At 45.7% G+C, this 17,763-nt stretch overlaps 1 protein-coding gene across 6 annotated transcripts in view; it reads right to left on the bottom strand.

Annotated features, from left to right (window-relative positions):
- LOC106612636 (SID1 transmembrane family member 2) overlaps window positions 1-17,763 on the bottom strand; it is a 30,463-nt gene that overhangs the window by 4,190 nt on the left and 8,510 nt on the right. Inside the window, exons 2-21 of one of the 6 annotated variants that reach the window (XM_014213986.3) lie at window positions 16,239-16,363; window positions 12,100-12,264; window positions 11,698-11,743; window positions 11,166-11,267; window positions 8,360-8,443; window positions 8,035-8,200; window positions 7,762-7,855; window positions 7,593-7,651; window positions 7,339-7,350; window positions 6,595-6,642; window positions 5,997-6,071; window positions 5,730-5,792; window positions 5,201-5,319; window positions 3,350-3,423; window positions 3,059-3,125; window positions 2,794-2,867; window positions 2,574-2,697; window positions 1,095-1,212; window positions 695-831; window positions 93-201 (exon numbers count right to left, since the gene is read on the bottom strand). In XM_014213986.3, the coding sequence (XP_014069461.1) occupies window positions 93-201; window positions 695-831; window positions 1,095-1,212; window positions 2,574-2,697; window positions 2,794-2,867; window positions 3,059-3,125; window positions 3,350-3,423; window positions 5,201-5,319; window positions 5,730-5,792; window positions 5,997-6,071; window positions 6,595-6,642; window positions 7,339-7,350; window positions 7,593-7,651; window positions 7,762-7,855; window positions 8,035-8,200; window positions 8,360-8,443; window positions 11,166-11,267; window positions 11,698-11,743; window positions 12,100-12,264; window positions 16,239-16,363 (1,861 nt within the window). Of the gene's footprint in view, window positions 1-92; window positions 202-694; window positions 832-1,094; window positions 1,213-2,573; window positions 2,698-2,793; window positions 2,868-3,058; window positions 3,126-3,349; window positions 3,424-5,200; window positions 5,320-5,729; window positions 5,793-5,996; window positions 6,072-6,594; window positions 6,643-7,338; window positions 7,351-7,592; window positions 7,652-7,732; window positions 7,856-8,034; window positions 8,201-8,359; window positions 8,444-11,165; window positions 11,268-11,697; window positions 11,744-12,099; window positions 12,265-16,238; window positions 16,364-17,763 lie in introns of all 6 variants that reach the window. The other 5 variants (XM_014213989.3, XM_014213987.3, XM_014213988.3 and 2 more) reach the window with 5 other exon arrangements.

Genomic DNA, 17,763 nt, shown 5'->3' with positions numbered 1-17,763 from the left:
GGGTATCTGTAAAGCACTTTGTGACAATTGCTAATGTAAAAAGGGGCTTTTAAAAATAACAAATACATACATGTGATTGATTGACTCCTTACCCAGTCTCCAGCGACCCATGTAGTAGAGCTGGGTGCTGAGCAGCATGGTGGCCAGGATGTGGAGGACAGAGAAGACGATCCAGAACACCATGTTGCCCTTCCCGAACACCTGAATAAAACACACACAGGCTCAGACACACACACACACACACACACACACACACACACACACACACACACACACACACACACACACACACACACACACACACACACACACACACAATCAGGATACATCAGGAACTTGACACTTGCTGAATGATGATTCTATAGGTTGTGTATGTCAGAGTCTACAGTTCAAATCAAAGTTTATTTGTCACATGCGCCGAAAACAACAGGTGTAGTAGACCTTACAGTGAAATGCTTACTTACAGGCTCTAACCAACAGTGAGGTTTTAAAGTTACAAAAAAGGTATTAGGTGAATAATAGATAAGTAAAGAAATAAAAACAATAGTGAAAAATAACAGTAGCGGGGCTATATACAGTAGCAAGGCTATATACAGGCACCGGTTAGTCAGGCTGATTGAGGTAGTATGTACATGAATGTATAGTTGGGTGTTTGTAGTGTTTTGTCTGTCCGTCTGCGCCCCTAGTCACTCACCACTCCTAGCACAGAGAAGAAGATGACAGCAGCCAGACAGGCGTAGGCAGTGTAAGCGCTGGCATTGATATCTGGGTGTCTCTTCTGGTACAGCTTTAACACACACAGCCCAGCAATCATATACATGAAGGAGGTGTCTGACAGACAGGAGACAGAGGAAACGGAGACATCAATGATGTTTCTTACAGTACAGAATACCTTCTAGTACAGTTATTATGAAGTAGCCCGAGTCCCAGATCTGTTTGTGTTGTCTTGGAGTCACAGCAATGTAGTCGGGCAAGACAGAATGAACCGATCTGGGACTTAGGCTGATTGAGAAAGCCATCTATTGAGGATTTGTGTTACAGTATCTTCAGGATCTCCCAACTATCCAACCGTGACATTAGTCTCTTAGTCTCACCGAACTGGAAGTTGGTGTAGTTGGGGCAGACGTGGTAGCAGGCACTCAGCAGCCCCTCCATCATCAGAGCTGTGCCCATGGCGTAGAACAACCCAAAGTGCTTAGGGATGCCACACTCCTGCATACAGGCAGGGAGGGAGAGACAGAGGCTCAGAACTACACTATATCATTGTCACTAGCTAGGTTTCCATCCAATTGGCGACAGATTTTCATGCAAACATTCCAAAATCCGCATAAAAAAAACAAACAAACATGCACATTTTTGCCACCAGAGATCTGTTTCCATCTGATGGACTTGTGGATAAAAAGGCTGTGTGATGATGTAGAGAAAAGAGAAACATATGACCATCCAATGTTCATTTCTCCAAAAGGTTATTTAAGTAGCTGTGTTTCACAGTGGTGTATGACCTGACGAAGATCCAACTCAGATGGAAACTTCTGATTAAAATCACCCTGGGAGCATACCGGAGTTGTGGACATTCCTTCTTTCTTTGATAATGTAGTACACATGAAAAAAAAATGTGTGTGTTTAAATTCCAATGTACAGAATAAAAAAATACAAGTTAAAAATGTTGCGTTATAAAAAGGGAATGTGCCCATTACGGTCTTGGCACGAGCGCTCTAGCCAACAGCTTGCAGATACAGTGCGGGTATAGCCTACATGAGATGTTATGGAATAAAGAGCGAGAATTTTTACTTGTCAAACGGCAGCCAAGCATCGATCGTCACATCACCAGAATAAGACATATATTGGAAAGGAGCCTCAAGCTAAATCCCCGTTCACTTTCACCACCCGATGAAATTCATAACTTCTTCAATCTGTAGCCTAACAAACCGCATGCTTTCCATAACCATAGTTGGAGGAACACACAACATATCACTGCATGACTCGATGTGATGGTTATTTTATCAATATTTGCGCATTAAGGCGTTTCCACCGCAATTTCTCCCATAATTAATTTTACCTACACGAAACCCACCTTGTCTAGCGTATTTACTTTAGTCGCCATTTGGAAAGTTTACTGACAAATTTGCTGTTTCCATCAGGCATGTCGTCAAACGTTCTATACGACATGTACTTTACGCACATTAAAACGTTGGGATGGAAACCTGGTTACTGATATGGAACGTTCCGTAGGGTGTAGGAAATCTCATCTGGACAAAACCCTCATGTCAACATCATGGGTGGTGATATGAATTCCATACATGGAAATACCAATGTGTTCATTTCATGTTGTAATTGTTTATCACACTGCTATAATACCCTACCTGTACCAGGGGTTGGTTTAGAGGTTGTGTTGCCACCCCTGGAACACATACTGTCCCTAGAGGCAGCGGTCCACCACTCTCACCCTGTACTGTATCCCCGTCATATTTCTACCCGTCACATACTCTAATCTACACCTGTCAATAAAACAATTACAAATACAAAATACCCCCCAAAATATACAAAAGCACCATCTCAGTTTGATCTCTCACCAGTGCGTTGAGGTCGTTGCGGTCCAGCGCTCTGCTGTGGATGATGTCTCTCTGCAGCACGATGAGCAGGAAGAGGAGGCCCAGCATCACGTAACCAAGGTTACTCAGTATGTTGTTGAAGGCACTGCACACCAGAGGGTAGAGAATGGATGTCATGAATGATACAAGTCATACATTACATGTACAGCCATATGCGTTTTCCCTTATGACACACACACACCTCAGATTCCCCAGGGGGTGTGCACACAGGAAGTTGTAGTAGCAGATGTCCTGATTTCCTGTCACGTTGACAACCTGGAGGAGACAGGAACATGTCAACAACACACTAGCCACCCACCATGTGTGGATTCTACAGTCATATCTATTCACTCGAAGGCAATTCCTTTACAAATGCACACGTTATAACTCTGTAATAATGCAGATATAACTCTGTAATAATGTAGTAAATCTGCAGTTGCAGTGTGAGTGAGGGTAGCACACAGTACCGTTTGATAAGTGATGACCAGTTGGATGACAGGGAGGGCGTAGAACACACCTATGGTGGCAATATTCCTGAGGAGAGGAACACTGACATTAACTGCCATGACACTGACAGTTGTACAATTACTAATCCCACTGATACAAAACAAAGCTACTCTCCTATCCAAAGAAGCAACTGATCACTAGCTAATTGTTATCATGCATTTGACTAGAGTACTGATAGACTGGAGGATGCCATAGGGTCATAGCCCCAGCATTGATGTACAGATTTTGAGCAAACTCTCCGTCCCACTCACCAGAAGTAGATCTGGTACTTTTTACTCAGAACCCTCTTGTCTTTGCGAGCGAGGTCTGACACACACAGGTACTTCTGCAAAAGGACAAGCGACCACAAGAGTTTCATTGGGAGGGAAAAAGTAAACAAAAACAACAGAAGATGAGTATAATATTGAGTGATGCACAGGAGAGGAGAGGTAGAGGGAGAGGTAGAGGGATGGAGGAGAGGTAGAGGTAGAGGGGGGAATGGAGGAGAGGTAGAGGAGGGAGGGAGGAGGGATGAGGGAGAGGGAGAGGTAGAGGTAGAGGGAGAGGTAGAGGGGGGAATGGAGGAGAGGTAGAGGAGGGAGGGAGGAGGAGGGATGAGGGAGAGGTAGAGGGAGAGGTAGAGGGAGAGGTAGAGGGAGAGGTAGAGGTAGAGGAGAGTAGAGGGAGAGGTAGAGGTAGAGGGGGAATGGAGGAGAGGTAGAGGAGGGAGGGAGGAGGGATGAGGGAGAGGTAGAGGGGGAATGGAGGAGGGATGAGGGAGAGGTAGAGGGGAGAATGGAGGAGGGATGAGGGAGAGGTAGAGGGGGGAATGGAGGAGGGATGAGGGAGAGGTAGAGGGGGGAATGGAGGAGGGATGAGGGAGAGGTAGAGGGGGGAATGGAGGAGGGATGAGGGAGAGGTAGAGGGGGGAATGGAGGAGGGATGGGGGAGAGGTAGAGGGGGAATGGAGGAGGGATGAGGGAGAGGTAGAGAGGGAATGGAAGAGGGATGGGGGAGAGGTAGAGGGGTAATGGAGGAGGGTTGGGGGAGAGGTAGAGGGGGGATGGAGGAGGGATGAGGGAGAGGTAGAGGGGGGAATGGAGGAGGGATGAGGGAGAGGTAGAGGGGGAATGGAGGAGGGATGAGGGAGAGGTAGAGGGGGAATGGAGGAGGGATAGGTAGAGGGGGAATGGAGGAGGGATGGGGGAGAGGTAGAGGGGGGAATGGAGGAGGGATGAGGGAGAGGTAGAGGGGGGATGGAGGAGGGATGAGGGAAAGGTAGAGGGGGAATGGAGGATGGATGGGGGAGAGGTAGAGGGGGGAATGGAGGAGGGATGGGGGAGAGGTAGAAGGGGGAATGGAGGAGGGATGAGGGAGAGGTAGAGGGGGGATGAGGGAGAGGTAGAGGGGGAAATGGAGGAGGGATGGGGGAGAGGTAGAGGGGGGATGGAGGAGGGATGGGGGAGAGGTAGAGGGGGAATGGAGGAGGGATGAGGGAGAGGTAGAGGGGGAATGGAGGAGGGATGGGGGAGAGGTAGAGGGGGGAATGGAGGAGGGATGAGGGAGAGGTAGAGGGGGAATGGAGGAGGGATGGGGGAGAGGTAGAGGGGGGAATGGAGGAGGGATGAGGGAGAGGTAGAGGGGGGAATGGAGGAGGGATGAGGGAGAGGTAGAGGGGGAATGGAGGAGGGATGTGGTAGAGGGGGGATGGAGGAGGGATGAGGGAGAGGTAGAGGGGGGATGGAGGAGGGATGGGGGAGAGGTAGAGGGGGGATGGAGGAGGGATGGGGGAGAGGTAGAGGGGGGATGGAGGAGGGATGAGGGAGAGGTAGAGGGGGGATGGAGGAGGGATGGAGAGAGGTAGAGGGGGGATGGAGGAGGGATGGGAGAGAGGTAGAGGGGGGATGGAGGAGGGATGAGGGAGAGGTAGAGGGGGGATGGAGGAGGGATGGGGAGAGGTAGAGGGGGGATGGAGGAGGGATGAGGGAGAGGTAGAGGGGGAATGGAGGAGGGATGAGGGAGAGGTAGAGGGGGGATGGAGGAGGGATGGGGGAGAGGTAGAGGGGGGATGGAGGAGGGATGAGGGAGAGGTAGAGGGGGAATGGAGGAGGGATAGGTCAGACCTTGGTGCGGACGATGTTCTTGTCCGAGTCGATGTCGGCCAACGTGTCATAGTCATCCTCCTCTATAGAGCTCAGAGACTCCTGTCGACTACGACCTGCTACGCTCTCCAACGAACGCTCTGAGAGACAGAGGCAGGCAGGAGGAGGGAAACAGTAACTACGTTTGTCAGTGACTCAGGGCTATATTTCTCAATTTGATAGTTTATTGGTTTTACGGCTTAAGATGATTTGTTTATGATTTGGGACGTATTCATTAGATTGGTGATTCTGGCCAATGACGCATTCCTGATAATTACAAAATGTATAATTGAAATCATCCTCAACATTCCATCATTATCTCTGCATACAGTCAAACATGATCGTTGACCATGTGATCGTTTTGGTTGAGGTCTCCATCTGTGGTCATCAGAGCATTAAATTACATCAAAAGGTATATAGATCTTGAACATATTCTGAAGTGATTGACATGGGGCTGATTTATACAGTGAAGGGATGCGATTGGCTGGCTGGCTAAAGCAGTGCGGGTCACCAATGCGGATGGCTACGTGGTGGATGGCAGTTAGGAATGGTCTGCGTTTCAAAGTCTCCTGTCCTGATAAACAAACACAGATAAACCAATAAGAAACCAGAGCACTCCGCAGCCCTCCAATCAAGGGCCAGTTTGGTGATGAAATGCTGTGCAACATAAATTGAAGACGGATTTTGTGCCATGTTGACCCATTGTGTGTATTTGCACATGGGGTGTGTACAGTGTGTGTGTGTGTATACATCTGTATTTAGTGATCCTGCTCCATACCCATGTATCCGTAGTTGGCATCTGATGCTATGCTGTCTGTGATGGCCTCGGAGCTCAATGTGCTGGCGTTGTCCACTGTCGAAACAACAGCAGAGAGAAACAACATTAAAGAGTGCTTGAAGTGGTGTAAGTATTCACTTCGGCTGTGTCCCAATTATCTTTCCTTCCTCCCAAAGTGTGCGCTTGTTCACTTCCCTTCACTGATTTGAAAGGAAATGACTGGTAAAAGAAATATGGTGAAAGGTGCAGCTAGTCCGTGACTCCCCCAATCCAATGCTTTTAGATTCGTGGGAAGTAGTGAAGGGGTGCACATTCACGAGGAGACTCGTGTGAAACAAAGCAATGAGACACACAACAGACCTAGAACAGTGAAAGCCCGTTCATCCTCAGTTAGCTACATTGATTGACAATATTTTCACTCAAAACGTTTCAAATATCACCACACTTGTAAAGTAAATGAGCACACACACTCACTCACTCACTCACTCACTCACTCACTCACTCACTCACTCACTCACTCACTCACTCACTCACTCACTCACTCACTCACTCACTCACTCACTCACTCACTCACTCACTCACTCACTCACTCACTCACCAAAGGAGCCGTATTCATAGGGGGAGACTGGAGTCACACCTGGCTTTCCTGTGGTAACAGGTAGAGATAATGTCACATTAACACACCAAACACATGCCACCATAGCAGTTAGTAGTCTACACTCTACCACAGCATCTAGATGAATGGTTAGTTAGAGAGGACACGCCATGCCCTGTGGGTTCAGAGGTTGAAAAGTGAGGCAAGGGTTAATGCAAGGGTGCGCTAGGGTGTGAGTCCAATGGGAGAGTAAGAGTGACTATTGAAAACAGAAGTCCTTTTCAGTCAGACTCCCATTGGAACCAAACCACCGTAACCATCATATCATCCAAAGCATGACCATGGGCAAGTGTTTGTGACTGCACTGGACAGCGCTGTGTCAGGCAACTCAGGAAGTCAACTGAAATTCCAATTCAATAATTGAAAAAGGGGGTTTCTATTTTCAATGACTTCTCAATAAACTGAGAAGGAGTATATATTTATTTCAAATGTTTTTCCATATTTTAAATTGAAAGGACTTCCAGAATGGACCCCGACAGGTAATCCACTAGACATGCACGAGGATGATGATTCCTCATCCACCCAGATGATAAGCCGTCATCCCTCCACTGGATGACATCATACTGGTGATAATGACTGTGAGATGGGTGTAATAATTGATATAGCGTGCACAAAGGGTAATAAGTAGTGTGAAACTGTGGGAGAAGCTCAGTCACAGGCAATATATCACTACTCCAACATTCTTACCCAGTAGAGAGGCTGAGCCAAAGTTTAGCATGGGGAGAAAGAAAAACAGACAAATTCAAATATACAACTTAAAGAGAAATAGACCAGTGATCCTTCATCTGACGGGGCAACTATTAAACGGTACGCATTCCTTCTACAACTCATTTTTCAATCTTAAATACAGAGTTACAGAGACGGTTCTCTCCCCTCTTCCCTGTACACCCCTCTGAAAAAGAAATAGAACAGTGTGCCATTGTAGTGGGTTGCTGGGATACCTGTCTCCGCGGGCGACATGTCTGCTGGGTTCAGAAGCCCCTCCCTCCTCCTGTGCATCCTGACCAGAGAAAAGACCCAGAGAGAGAGACACTTGAGTTCCAAAGCTTCTATATGACCATGTATGAAATGATGTACTTACTGTATACGACAGTAGGGCGATCGACAGACCTCTTGTTCTCCACACAGGCCACCAGGAAGGTGAGCAGGTAGAAGGAGAGGAAGATGCCCAGGCAGAATAGCATGCCCATCACGTATACATCCGCTGAGACGGAGAGAGGGGGATAGAGAGGGAGAGAGAGAGAGGAAGAGTGAAAGATAGAGAGAAACAGAGACAAATAGATAGAGAGAGAGAGAATCAGACAGTAACATTTCTCTCTGCTACATTGATGTACTGTTTGATTAGATCTCAAGTCCTTTGGCCCGTCTGGCTGAGTGACTCACAGCTGATAGCGGGCGAGACGACCACGTCCAGAATTTTACTGCGGTTGCCGGCATCGATGAGCTCATCTGGGCGGAGGGGGTAGAAGCGCAGGGGACCCCCACATGCCTCGTCCTCCGTCTTCACCACCACCACCACATAGAAACTGTTACTAGGGAAGTCCTTCCTCTGGGAGCCACGAGATAAGAAAAGGGGAGAGGGGGAACAAGAGAGAGAGAGAGAGAGAGAGAGAGGTTGATGAAATGGTTGTCCATTGTGGCAAGTGAGCTGTAAAAATGTATTTATTGATCAATTACCTGATATCTCCAGTGTGTGTGTGTATTTTACCTGGACAGTGATGGCAGCTGTCTTGGTCATGGTTTGATACATTCCAATGAAGGCCACGTTGTTATCCAAGTCATACACTGGGCACTGATAAGGTAGAACACAGAAATTAGCAATCAGAGAGGAACAAGTGTGTCTGTATGTGTGTGTGTGTGTGTCTGCCTGAGCGAAGAACAGGTGCAGCCAGGGCTAATGTGGTTGCCACGGCAACGGTCGTCTCTTCACTCCCCATCAAGTGTGTGGAATGCAGATTTCTATATTGGCCTACATTTCAGAGACCCCCCTCCCAGTGTGAGCTGATAACACACCTGACAGAGTTTTACATTGTGTTTTAGTAACGCCACTCTTTCACAGATTTAAGCTGCTTTAGGGTAAAACCAGTGCATTTCACAAGTTCAATTCACAGCTGTCTAGGGCTTGCTCAGAATGAACTCAACACTGCCCTTGTGTGGTATATTGGAGGCTAGCCATGGGAGACAATAGGCTGAGGGACCACAGTCATGTGTGTATTCATTAGGGTACACCATAGCAAAACGTTTTGCAACAGAAAACTAAAACAAGTGTTTATTTTTGCGTTTCTCAACAGTCCCTCCCTGTTTCAGTTTAGTTACTTACGAGTTGTGGACTCGAGTCCACATGATGACTCGATATAAAATAAAACAACTTGAGACTTGACTTGGAGCCTCAAGATTCAACTTTGACTTGAGAGTGATTACTTGAATTTATATGGCCAGGTTTTGTCCGTCACTCATTTTGTGGCACAGAGTCTACGTGGATTATTCCACACGCAGCCAAAGGCATTACCCGCAGCACCGCCCTTGCAAAAAAACCTGTAACAGACTGGCTAGTGAAACGCACACTCAGCACTCTGATTGGACCAGCAAACTGTCAATCAACACAGGTCGGGTGAGCCAGCAAACAGATTGCTGATTTGCTGTACAAGCTATAGGATCGGGTGCTGCGCAAACCTTAAAATGTAGGAAGAGGACTGCCATAATAAATATGCAGCTCCAAAAATTGTGTGGTTATCAGGAATATTAACTGTTTACTTTGCAAGCTCATCAGCAATGGGCTAACGATGACTAGCATAGGCCTACTGGTCTTTTGGTATGTAACAATTGCTTGAAATTGATATTTTACTCATGAAGCTTGCATTTGGAGTTAAAATGTATTTTTACTGTGGTGAAGATGCAACATTGGCGTGGCCCTTCACTTGCACTCTTCAAACTCCCGCTGGCAGAGAGTGCTTTTTTTCCCTCTTGTTGACATGTTTGCTGTTTCTTTCACACGTGCATAGACCCTGTTGTAAATCTATTTTCCATTTAATACTACAATAATTGCTAGCGTTTCATTATTCCATCCCCGTACCGTTTATTGCAACACGTAGACATTTCTGTTTCATGTTTGATAGGGCTACAATACATTTTCATTTAGCCAACCATTTCTTACCCTCTGAGTGGCGTGATGTTTATGGTGCACATGAACATTCACAAGACCCATGAGGTAGAAGTTCTGTTTATTTAATTAAATGTATGGTTCCCTTTGTTCATATTTCCCTGGTTATGTCAGAGTTCCGTGTCTTCCTATTGCTGCGTTCAAAACAACTGGGAACTGGAAACTCTGAAATCTCAGAATTCCGACTTCAGTGTGTTCAAGACGACTGGGAACTCGGGGGGGGGGGGGGGGGGGGACGAGCTCCGACTGGGAAAAATCGTTTTGAACGGTCATCCAACTCAGAATTCCATCTCGGGAACTCTGGCCTCTTTCTAGAGCTCTGACTTTCAGACCTGAAGATCACTGATGTCATGATTTGACCTCGTATTTTTCCTGAGTTCCCAGTTGTCTTGAAAGCACCATTAGTCTCTGTCATTCTGGTTGTGCGTAATAGCAGTGCGTGCGCCTCAGTGCATATAGAAATAGGCTACGTGGCCTGCGCTCCATGCTTGGAGAATGTAGAATAAGGTAAAAGGATTGTTCCATGTATGCACGGTGTTGAAATATCATTAATAATCATTAAGTCTGATTAAGAGGAATGTACCAATGAATGTGGAAATTGCCTTTTACATTGTAGAATCAGTTTATTGGATGTAATTGCCAATTGGGTAATTGTATGGTCCTGGGGTCCAAGTTTATATTATTTATACAGGCCTACCTGTTTGAGCTTCTGTTAGACAGATTCCATGTGGTTTCTCCAGGGGAGGCTGTACAGTCTTGCCCTCTACCTGTGTCCATTCAGATTGTATCAGGCTTAAGCTGTCCTGAGGCTATTTCATTTGGGTTATTGCTGGTGTATATTTGGTCAATCTACTTGTATATTTTGTATGATATGGCGCTTTCACCATTGGATCACCAAGACCTGTAAATAAATCTACACTCCGAGCACGTCAACCTGCCTTTCCTTCTGCTGATGTCATGCCCTTACGACTGCCACAAGGTCCCTATTTTACAATGACATAAAGATATGTTGTCGACAACATAATGAAAAGGGCTGTCCTGGAGCCTCGATAAATAGACAGAAGTAGAAATAAATAGAAAAATAAATAGAAAAAGATTTCTAGTTGAAAAAGTCGTTGCATGTAGAGATTATTTTTTTTTTTTACTTGCCTTGAAAACGTATGACTCGACTCGCTCTTAGAATGCACGACTTGGACTTGACCCGTTCTACTTTGGACTCGACTTGTGACTCAGACCTTGTGACTCAGACCTTGTGACTCAGACCTTGTGAGTTAAGACTTGCTTGTGACTGGAATAATAGTGACTTGGTCCCACCTCCGGTGCCTAATGAACAGGTTTGGTCAAGTTAGTTTACCTGGATGTCCTGGATGGACATGACAGAGCACGGGAAGGTCATCTCAGAGTTGACCTTTACGATGACCGTGTCCACTCCATCAGGGAACACATATTTGAAGTACTAAGAGAGATAAATTGGGAGTTATAATTAAAAAAAAAAAGGATCACATATTTATCAGAACAAGTCATAATTCAGATTATTATTATTTTTTTTAAATGAAATGCATTTTTTTTAGAATACAAAATGCACAACATGTGTGATGTAACAATATATATATATTTCCTCCCGTCTCTGTCTCGACATCTGTTACGCAACACCTCAACAAATCACGCACACACATTCCTTCTTTAATCTCAATCACCTTCTTGGCCCTGGCCTTTAGACTTAGACAACTGTCTCCACACACACACACACACACACACACACACACACACACACACACACACACACACACACACACACACCTCTCATGGCCACAGTATAAGGGTTTTACGGGAAATATGCTGTGTTGGGATGTATCCATGTGTGTATGAGTGGCTATGTTTCTCACCTGGGGTTGGGATGGTGAAGCAGTGAAGCTGAACTTCTTGTCTGTACTGTAATGAAGAAGACAAGAGGACAAGAAACACTCAACAAGAACATTAGCCAGTCAGGTCACACATACTGTACAGTACGCCATCTCTACTCTATGAGTGATGCTGTTGTGTCGTGGCTTGCTGTAGAACTAGGCAGTCACGATCGTGTGTAGGCAAGAAGGCAGTGTTCAATGCAAATTAGACCAGCTCTGCACAGTAGCATAATAGTGATATGAACTATGATGACTCAGAGTATTGACTATGTACTGTTGTGGGAGGCTGTGTAATGCATGTAGCTCTACAACCAGATATCAGGTATCATGTATTCGCTCGGCTAGCTAGCAGGAAGGTAATGATCCCGGATGAAGATGACTCACTGCAGGGTGAAGCTGTCCACGCGGCTGATCCTCAGCTGGTAGTGGGTGCCCAAGCTGGACAGGGTGGACACGTCCACAAAGAAGTACTGGGTCTCGGTGAGGGAGCGGGTGGGGGGCTGGCACAGCGTTCGGCCCACATGGGCATAGGGGTACTTCCTCTGGTACCTGTGGCAGGGAGGGGGGCAAAGAGATAGCACTTCTCCACTCATTTCTATTCATCCAAGAAGTCCCATTGAGGCCAGAAGACCATTTTATATGGATGAATAGAAATTTGAACAGCTTGGGATCGAACGTGGGTCTGTAGTGACGCCACTAGCACTGCGATGCAGAGTCTTAGACCGCTGCGGCACCTGGGAGGCCCCAGATGACCTCTTTTATAAGGGAGACCTGGCCAAGAGGGTAGCTCAATATACAAATCATGATAACAGACTTGAGCTCATAGAACATAAAAGGCCTGTATTAGACTAGGTCACGTCCAAAATTGCACCCTAATCCCTATGCAGTGCCATAATTGCACTACTTTTGAGCAGGGTCCATAGGGAAAATAGGATGCCAATTCATATTACACAGCCTAAGCTATTTTAAGGTTGAACTTAACCATGACCATTGCTGACAGCTCATAACAGTGCCTATGGTGGGAAAATGATGATACGAACAACGCCTGCTGAGAAAGGAACTGAGAATTGGCCTGTCAAATTGTGTCAACAAAAAAAAAACTGTGTGTAAATGACAGAAAAACGCACAAGCTGCAACTTCCCAAAATCCAACAACCTAGCAAGTACTGTAATTATGGCTAGTGTCTATGGGGAAATGAGGCCTATGCTTTATGTTTATATGGAAGTGAAAGTTCAATGTTCAACGATAACTCGCTCTCAACTAAATGGCTTTACCACATGACACGGGTGTTCTGGTATTGCGCAAGTCCATGGATTATGTTAAGCCATGAAAGACAGGCTACTGTAGCATTTCCCAAACTCGGTCCTCGGGACGTTTCGTTTTTTTCCCTAACACTACACAGCTAATTCAAATGAGCAAAGCTTGCTGATGAGTTGATTATTGGAATCGGCTTTGTAGTGCTAGGGAAAAAAAATAAACGTGCACCCCTTCGAGTCCAGAGGACAGAGTTCGGGAGACCCTGGGCTACTGTATAATAAATAAATGATACACTGATCCAACAGGTATGCTCTGCATGCAGGCTAAACACTTATATCATATAATAATTAGGGGGTGCTTATATAGTCCTGTTTCAATGCATGTACAGGTGTGAAATGGAAATGTGTTTTTTGCATATGCCACTCCCCCTGAGAGTGGGGTCACAGCCAGGGATCAGCCATTATTGACGACAACCCTGGAGCAATTAGAGTTAATGCCTCGCTCAAGGGCAGAATGACAGATTTTACCCATTCAGTACTTCTCCTGCACATCTCTCTGTAATGTTTATAATACAGTGAGCTCCAAAAGTATTGGGACAGTGACATTTTGTTTTTGTTTTGGCTCTGTACTCCAGCACTTTGAAATGATACAATGACTACGAGCTTATTAGCAGCCGTATTTAGCACTAACTGAAGTTTGTTTAGTGCTTTATCCGGGTAGCCGGAAAGTAGAGCATTGCAGTAGTCCAGCCTAGAAGTAACAAAAGCATGGAGTGCAGACTGTCAGCTTTAATTTGAGGGTATTTTTTATCCATATCAGGTGAACCGTTTAAGAAATGTCATTACTTTTTGTTCATAGTCCCCCCCCCCCCATTTTAGGGGACCAAAAGTATTGGGACAAATTCACTTAAGATTTTTAAAGTAGTCAAAAGTTTAGAATTTGGTCCCATGACATCAAGCTTGTGAGTCACAAGTTTGGTGTCATCATTGTGTGCTAGGAATATGGGACCAAATACTAAACTTTTTGACTACTTTAATACACATATAAGTGAATTTGTCCCAATACTTTGGTCCCCTAAAATGGAGGAACTATGTACAAAAAGTGCCAGAATTTCTAAACGGTTTACCCGATATGGATGGAATTACCCTCAAATTAAAGCTGACAGTCTGCACTCCATGCTTTTGTTACTTCTAGGCTGGACTACTGCAATGCTCTACTTTCCGGCTACCCGGATAAAGCACTAAACAAACTTCAGTTAGTGCTAAATACGGCTGCTAGAATCCTGACTAGAACCAAAAAATTTGATCATATTACTCCAGTGCTAGCCTCCCTACACTGGCTTCCTGTTAAGGCAAGGGCTGATTTCAAGGTTTTACTGCTAACCTACAAAGCATTACATGGGCTTGCTCCTACCTATCTTTCCGATTTGGTCCTGCCGTACATACCTACACGTACGCTACGGTCACAAGACGCAGGCCTCCTAATTGTCCCTAGAATTTCTAAGCAAGCGGCTGGAGGTAGGGCTTTCTCCTATAGAGCTACATTTTTATGGAATGGTCTGCCTACCCATGTGAGAGACGCAGACTCAGTCTCAACCTTTTAAGTCTTTACTGAAGACTTATCTCTTCAGTAGGTCCTATGATTAAGTATAGTCTGGCCCAGGAGTGTGAAGGTGAACGGAAAGGCTGGAGCAACGAACCGCCCTTGCTGTCTCTGCTTTGCCGGTTCCCCTCTCTCCACTGGGATTCTCTGCCTCTAACCCTATTACAGGGGCTGAGTCACTGGCTTACTGGTGTTCTTCCATGCCGTCCATGGGAGGGGTGCGTCACTTGAGTGGGTTGAGTCACTGACGTGGTCTTCCTGTCTGGGTTGGCGCCCCCCCCCCCCCCCTTGGGTTGTGCCGTGGCGGAGATCTTTGTGGGCTATACTCGGCCTTGTCTTAGGACGGTAAGTTAGTGGTTGGAGACATCCCTCTAGTGGTGTGGGGGCTGTGCTTTGGCAAAGTGGGTGGGGTTATATCCTGCCTGTTTGGCCCTGTCCGGGGGTATCATCGGATGGGGCCACAGTGTCTTCTGATCCCTCCTGTCTCAGCCTCCAGTATTTATGCTGCAGTAGTTTGTGTGTCGGGGGGCTAGGGTCAGTCTGTTACATCTGGAGTATTTCTCTTGTCTTATCCGGTGTCCTGTGTGAATTTAAATATGCTCTCTCTAATTCTCTCTTTCTCTCTGAGGACCTGAGCCCTAGGACCATGCCTCAGGACTACCTGGCATGATGACTCCTTGCTGTCCCCAGTCCACCTGGCCATGCTGCTGCTCCAGTTTCAACTGTTCTGCCTGCGGCTATGGAACCCTGACCTGTTCACCGGACGTGCTTGTTGCACCCTCGACAACTACTATGATTATTATTATTTGACCATGCTGGTCATTTATAAACATTTTAACATCTTGACCATGTTCTGTTATAATATCCACCCGGCACAGCCAGAAGAGGACTGGCCACCCCTCATAGCCTGGTTCCTCTCTAGGTTTCTTCCTAGGTTTTTGGCCTTTCTAGGGAGTTTTTCCTAGGGAGTTTTTCCTAGCCACCGTGCTTCTTTCACATGCATTGCTTGCTGTTTGGGGTTTTAGGCTGGGTTTCTGTACAGCACTTTGAGATATCAGCTGATGTACGAACGGCTATATAAATAAATTTGATTTGATTTGATTTATGTATCATTTCAAATCCAAAGTGCTGGAGAACAGATCCAAAACAAACAAAAAATGTGTCACTGTCCCAATAATTTTGGAGCTCATTGTATCTTCAACCCACGAATAAGTCAATATATCTAGCCTACATAATGAAGAGAGATGCAGCAAAAATACACTCAAGGAGAAACAAAACCTCTACAACATCTAGGACTAGGCTACACAACTGATCAATTTAATACCAAAGCATAGCCACTTATCGTGCTTCCCCACCACTCTAGTTGAAAATGCCCAGGTGCATCTCAAATGGATATTGACATAATAAAATGGTTTGGTGATATAACACAGGGACAGAACCAGGATGTGCACAGAACCAGGATGTGCCAGGGCTGCAGCCAGTAGGGCACAACCTTGTGGAACGTTGCCGATAGAAATGTCTTGATTAGAGCCGACTTGAGTCCTTATTCTACATGTCAGAGATGCATGTTTGTTTAAAATAACATAATGCTTCTGTCTGAACGTTCCACAACATTGTGCCCTGCTGAACGCACCTCAGGTGTGCCAGCAGGTTAGGCTACTCACAGTCCACGCAGTATGAGGGGGACCTGGAAGGACAGCACAGCCTGCTTCTGTCTGACCACAAACAGGATGGGACTGCTCTCTGCCCCCTCCGACAGTATGTTCACAGTCACACGGACACCCTCCGTCTGCCAGGGCAGGGAGAGAGAGAGGGCGAAAGGGTTAGAGAAACTCAATTAATCTAAGTAAAACGACATACAGTACATACAGTACCAGTTAAAAGTTTGGACACAACTAATCATTCTAGGGTTCTTCTGTATTTGTACAATTTTCTACATTGTAGAATAACAGTGAAGACATCAAAACTATGAAATAACACTTATGGAATCACGTAGTTACCAAAAATTTGTTAAACAAATCTAAATATATTTTATATTTGAGATTCTTCAAAGTAGCCACCCTTTGCCTTAATGAAAGCTTTGCACACTCTTGGCATTCTCTCAACCAGCTTCCTGAGGTAGTCACCTGGAATGCATTTCAATTAACAGGTCTGCCTTGTTAAAAGATAATTTGTGGAATTTATTTCCTTCTTATGCGTTTGAGCCAATCAGTTGTGTTGTGACAAGGTAGGGGTGGTATACAGCCCTATTTGGTAAAAGACCAAGTCCATATTATGGCAAGAACAGCTCAAATGAGCAAAGAGAAACGACAGTGCGTCATTACTTTAAGACATGAAGGTCAGTCAATGCGGAAAATGTCAAGAACTTTGAAAGTTTCAAGTGCAGTCGCAAAAACTATCAAGCGCTATGATGAAACTGGCTCTCATGAGGACCGCCACAGGAAAGTAAGACCCAGAGTTACCTCTGCTGCAGCGGATAAATTAATTAGAATTAACTGCACCTCAGATTGCAGCCCAAATAAATGCTTCACAGTTCAAGTAACAGACACATCTCAACATCAACTGTTCAGAGTAGACTGCATTAATCAGGCCTTCATGGTCAAATTTCTGCAAAGAAACCACTACAAAAGGACACCAATAAGAAGAAGACACTTGCTTTGGCCAAGAAACAAGAGCAATGGACATTAGACTGTTGGAAATATGTCCAAATTTGAGATTTTGGGTTCTAATCGCTGTGTCTTTGTGAGACGCAGAGTAGGTGAACGGATGATCTCCGCATGTGTGGTTCCCACCGTGAAGCATGGAGGAGGTGGTGTGATGGTGCTTTGCTGGTGACACAGTCTGTGATTTATTTAGAATTCAAGGCACACTTAACCAGCATGGCTACCACAGCATTCTCCAGTGATACTTAGTGGGACTAGCATATGTTTTTCAACAGGACAATGACCCAATACACCTCCAGGCTGTGGAAGGGCTATTTGACCAAGAAGGAGAGTGATGGAATGCTACATCAGATGACCTGGCCTCCACAATCACCTGACCTCAACCCAATTGAGATGGTTTGGGATGAATTTGACTGCAGAGTAAAGGAAAAGCAGCCAACAAGTGCTAAGAATGTGGGAACTCCTTCAAGACTGTTGGAAAATCATTCCAGGTGATACTGGTTGAGAGAATGCCAAGAGTGTGCAA

The sequence above is a fragment of the Salmo salar genome, chromosome 09 (genome assembly GCF_965601325.2).
Source record: "Salmo salar chromosome 09, fSalSal1, whole genome shotgun sequence".
Classification (NCBI taxonomy): domain Eukaryota; kingdom Metazoa; phylum Chordata; class Actinopteri; order Salmoniformes; family Salmonidae; genus Salmo; species Salmo salar.
This window is presented reverse-complemented; position numbering and strand designations above follow the sequence as displayed.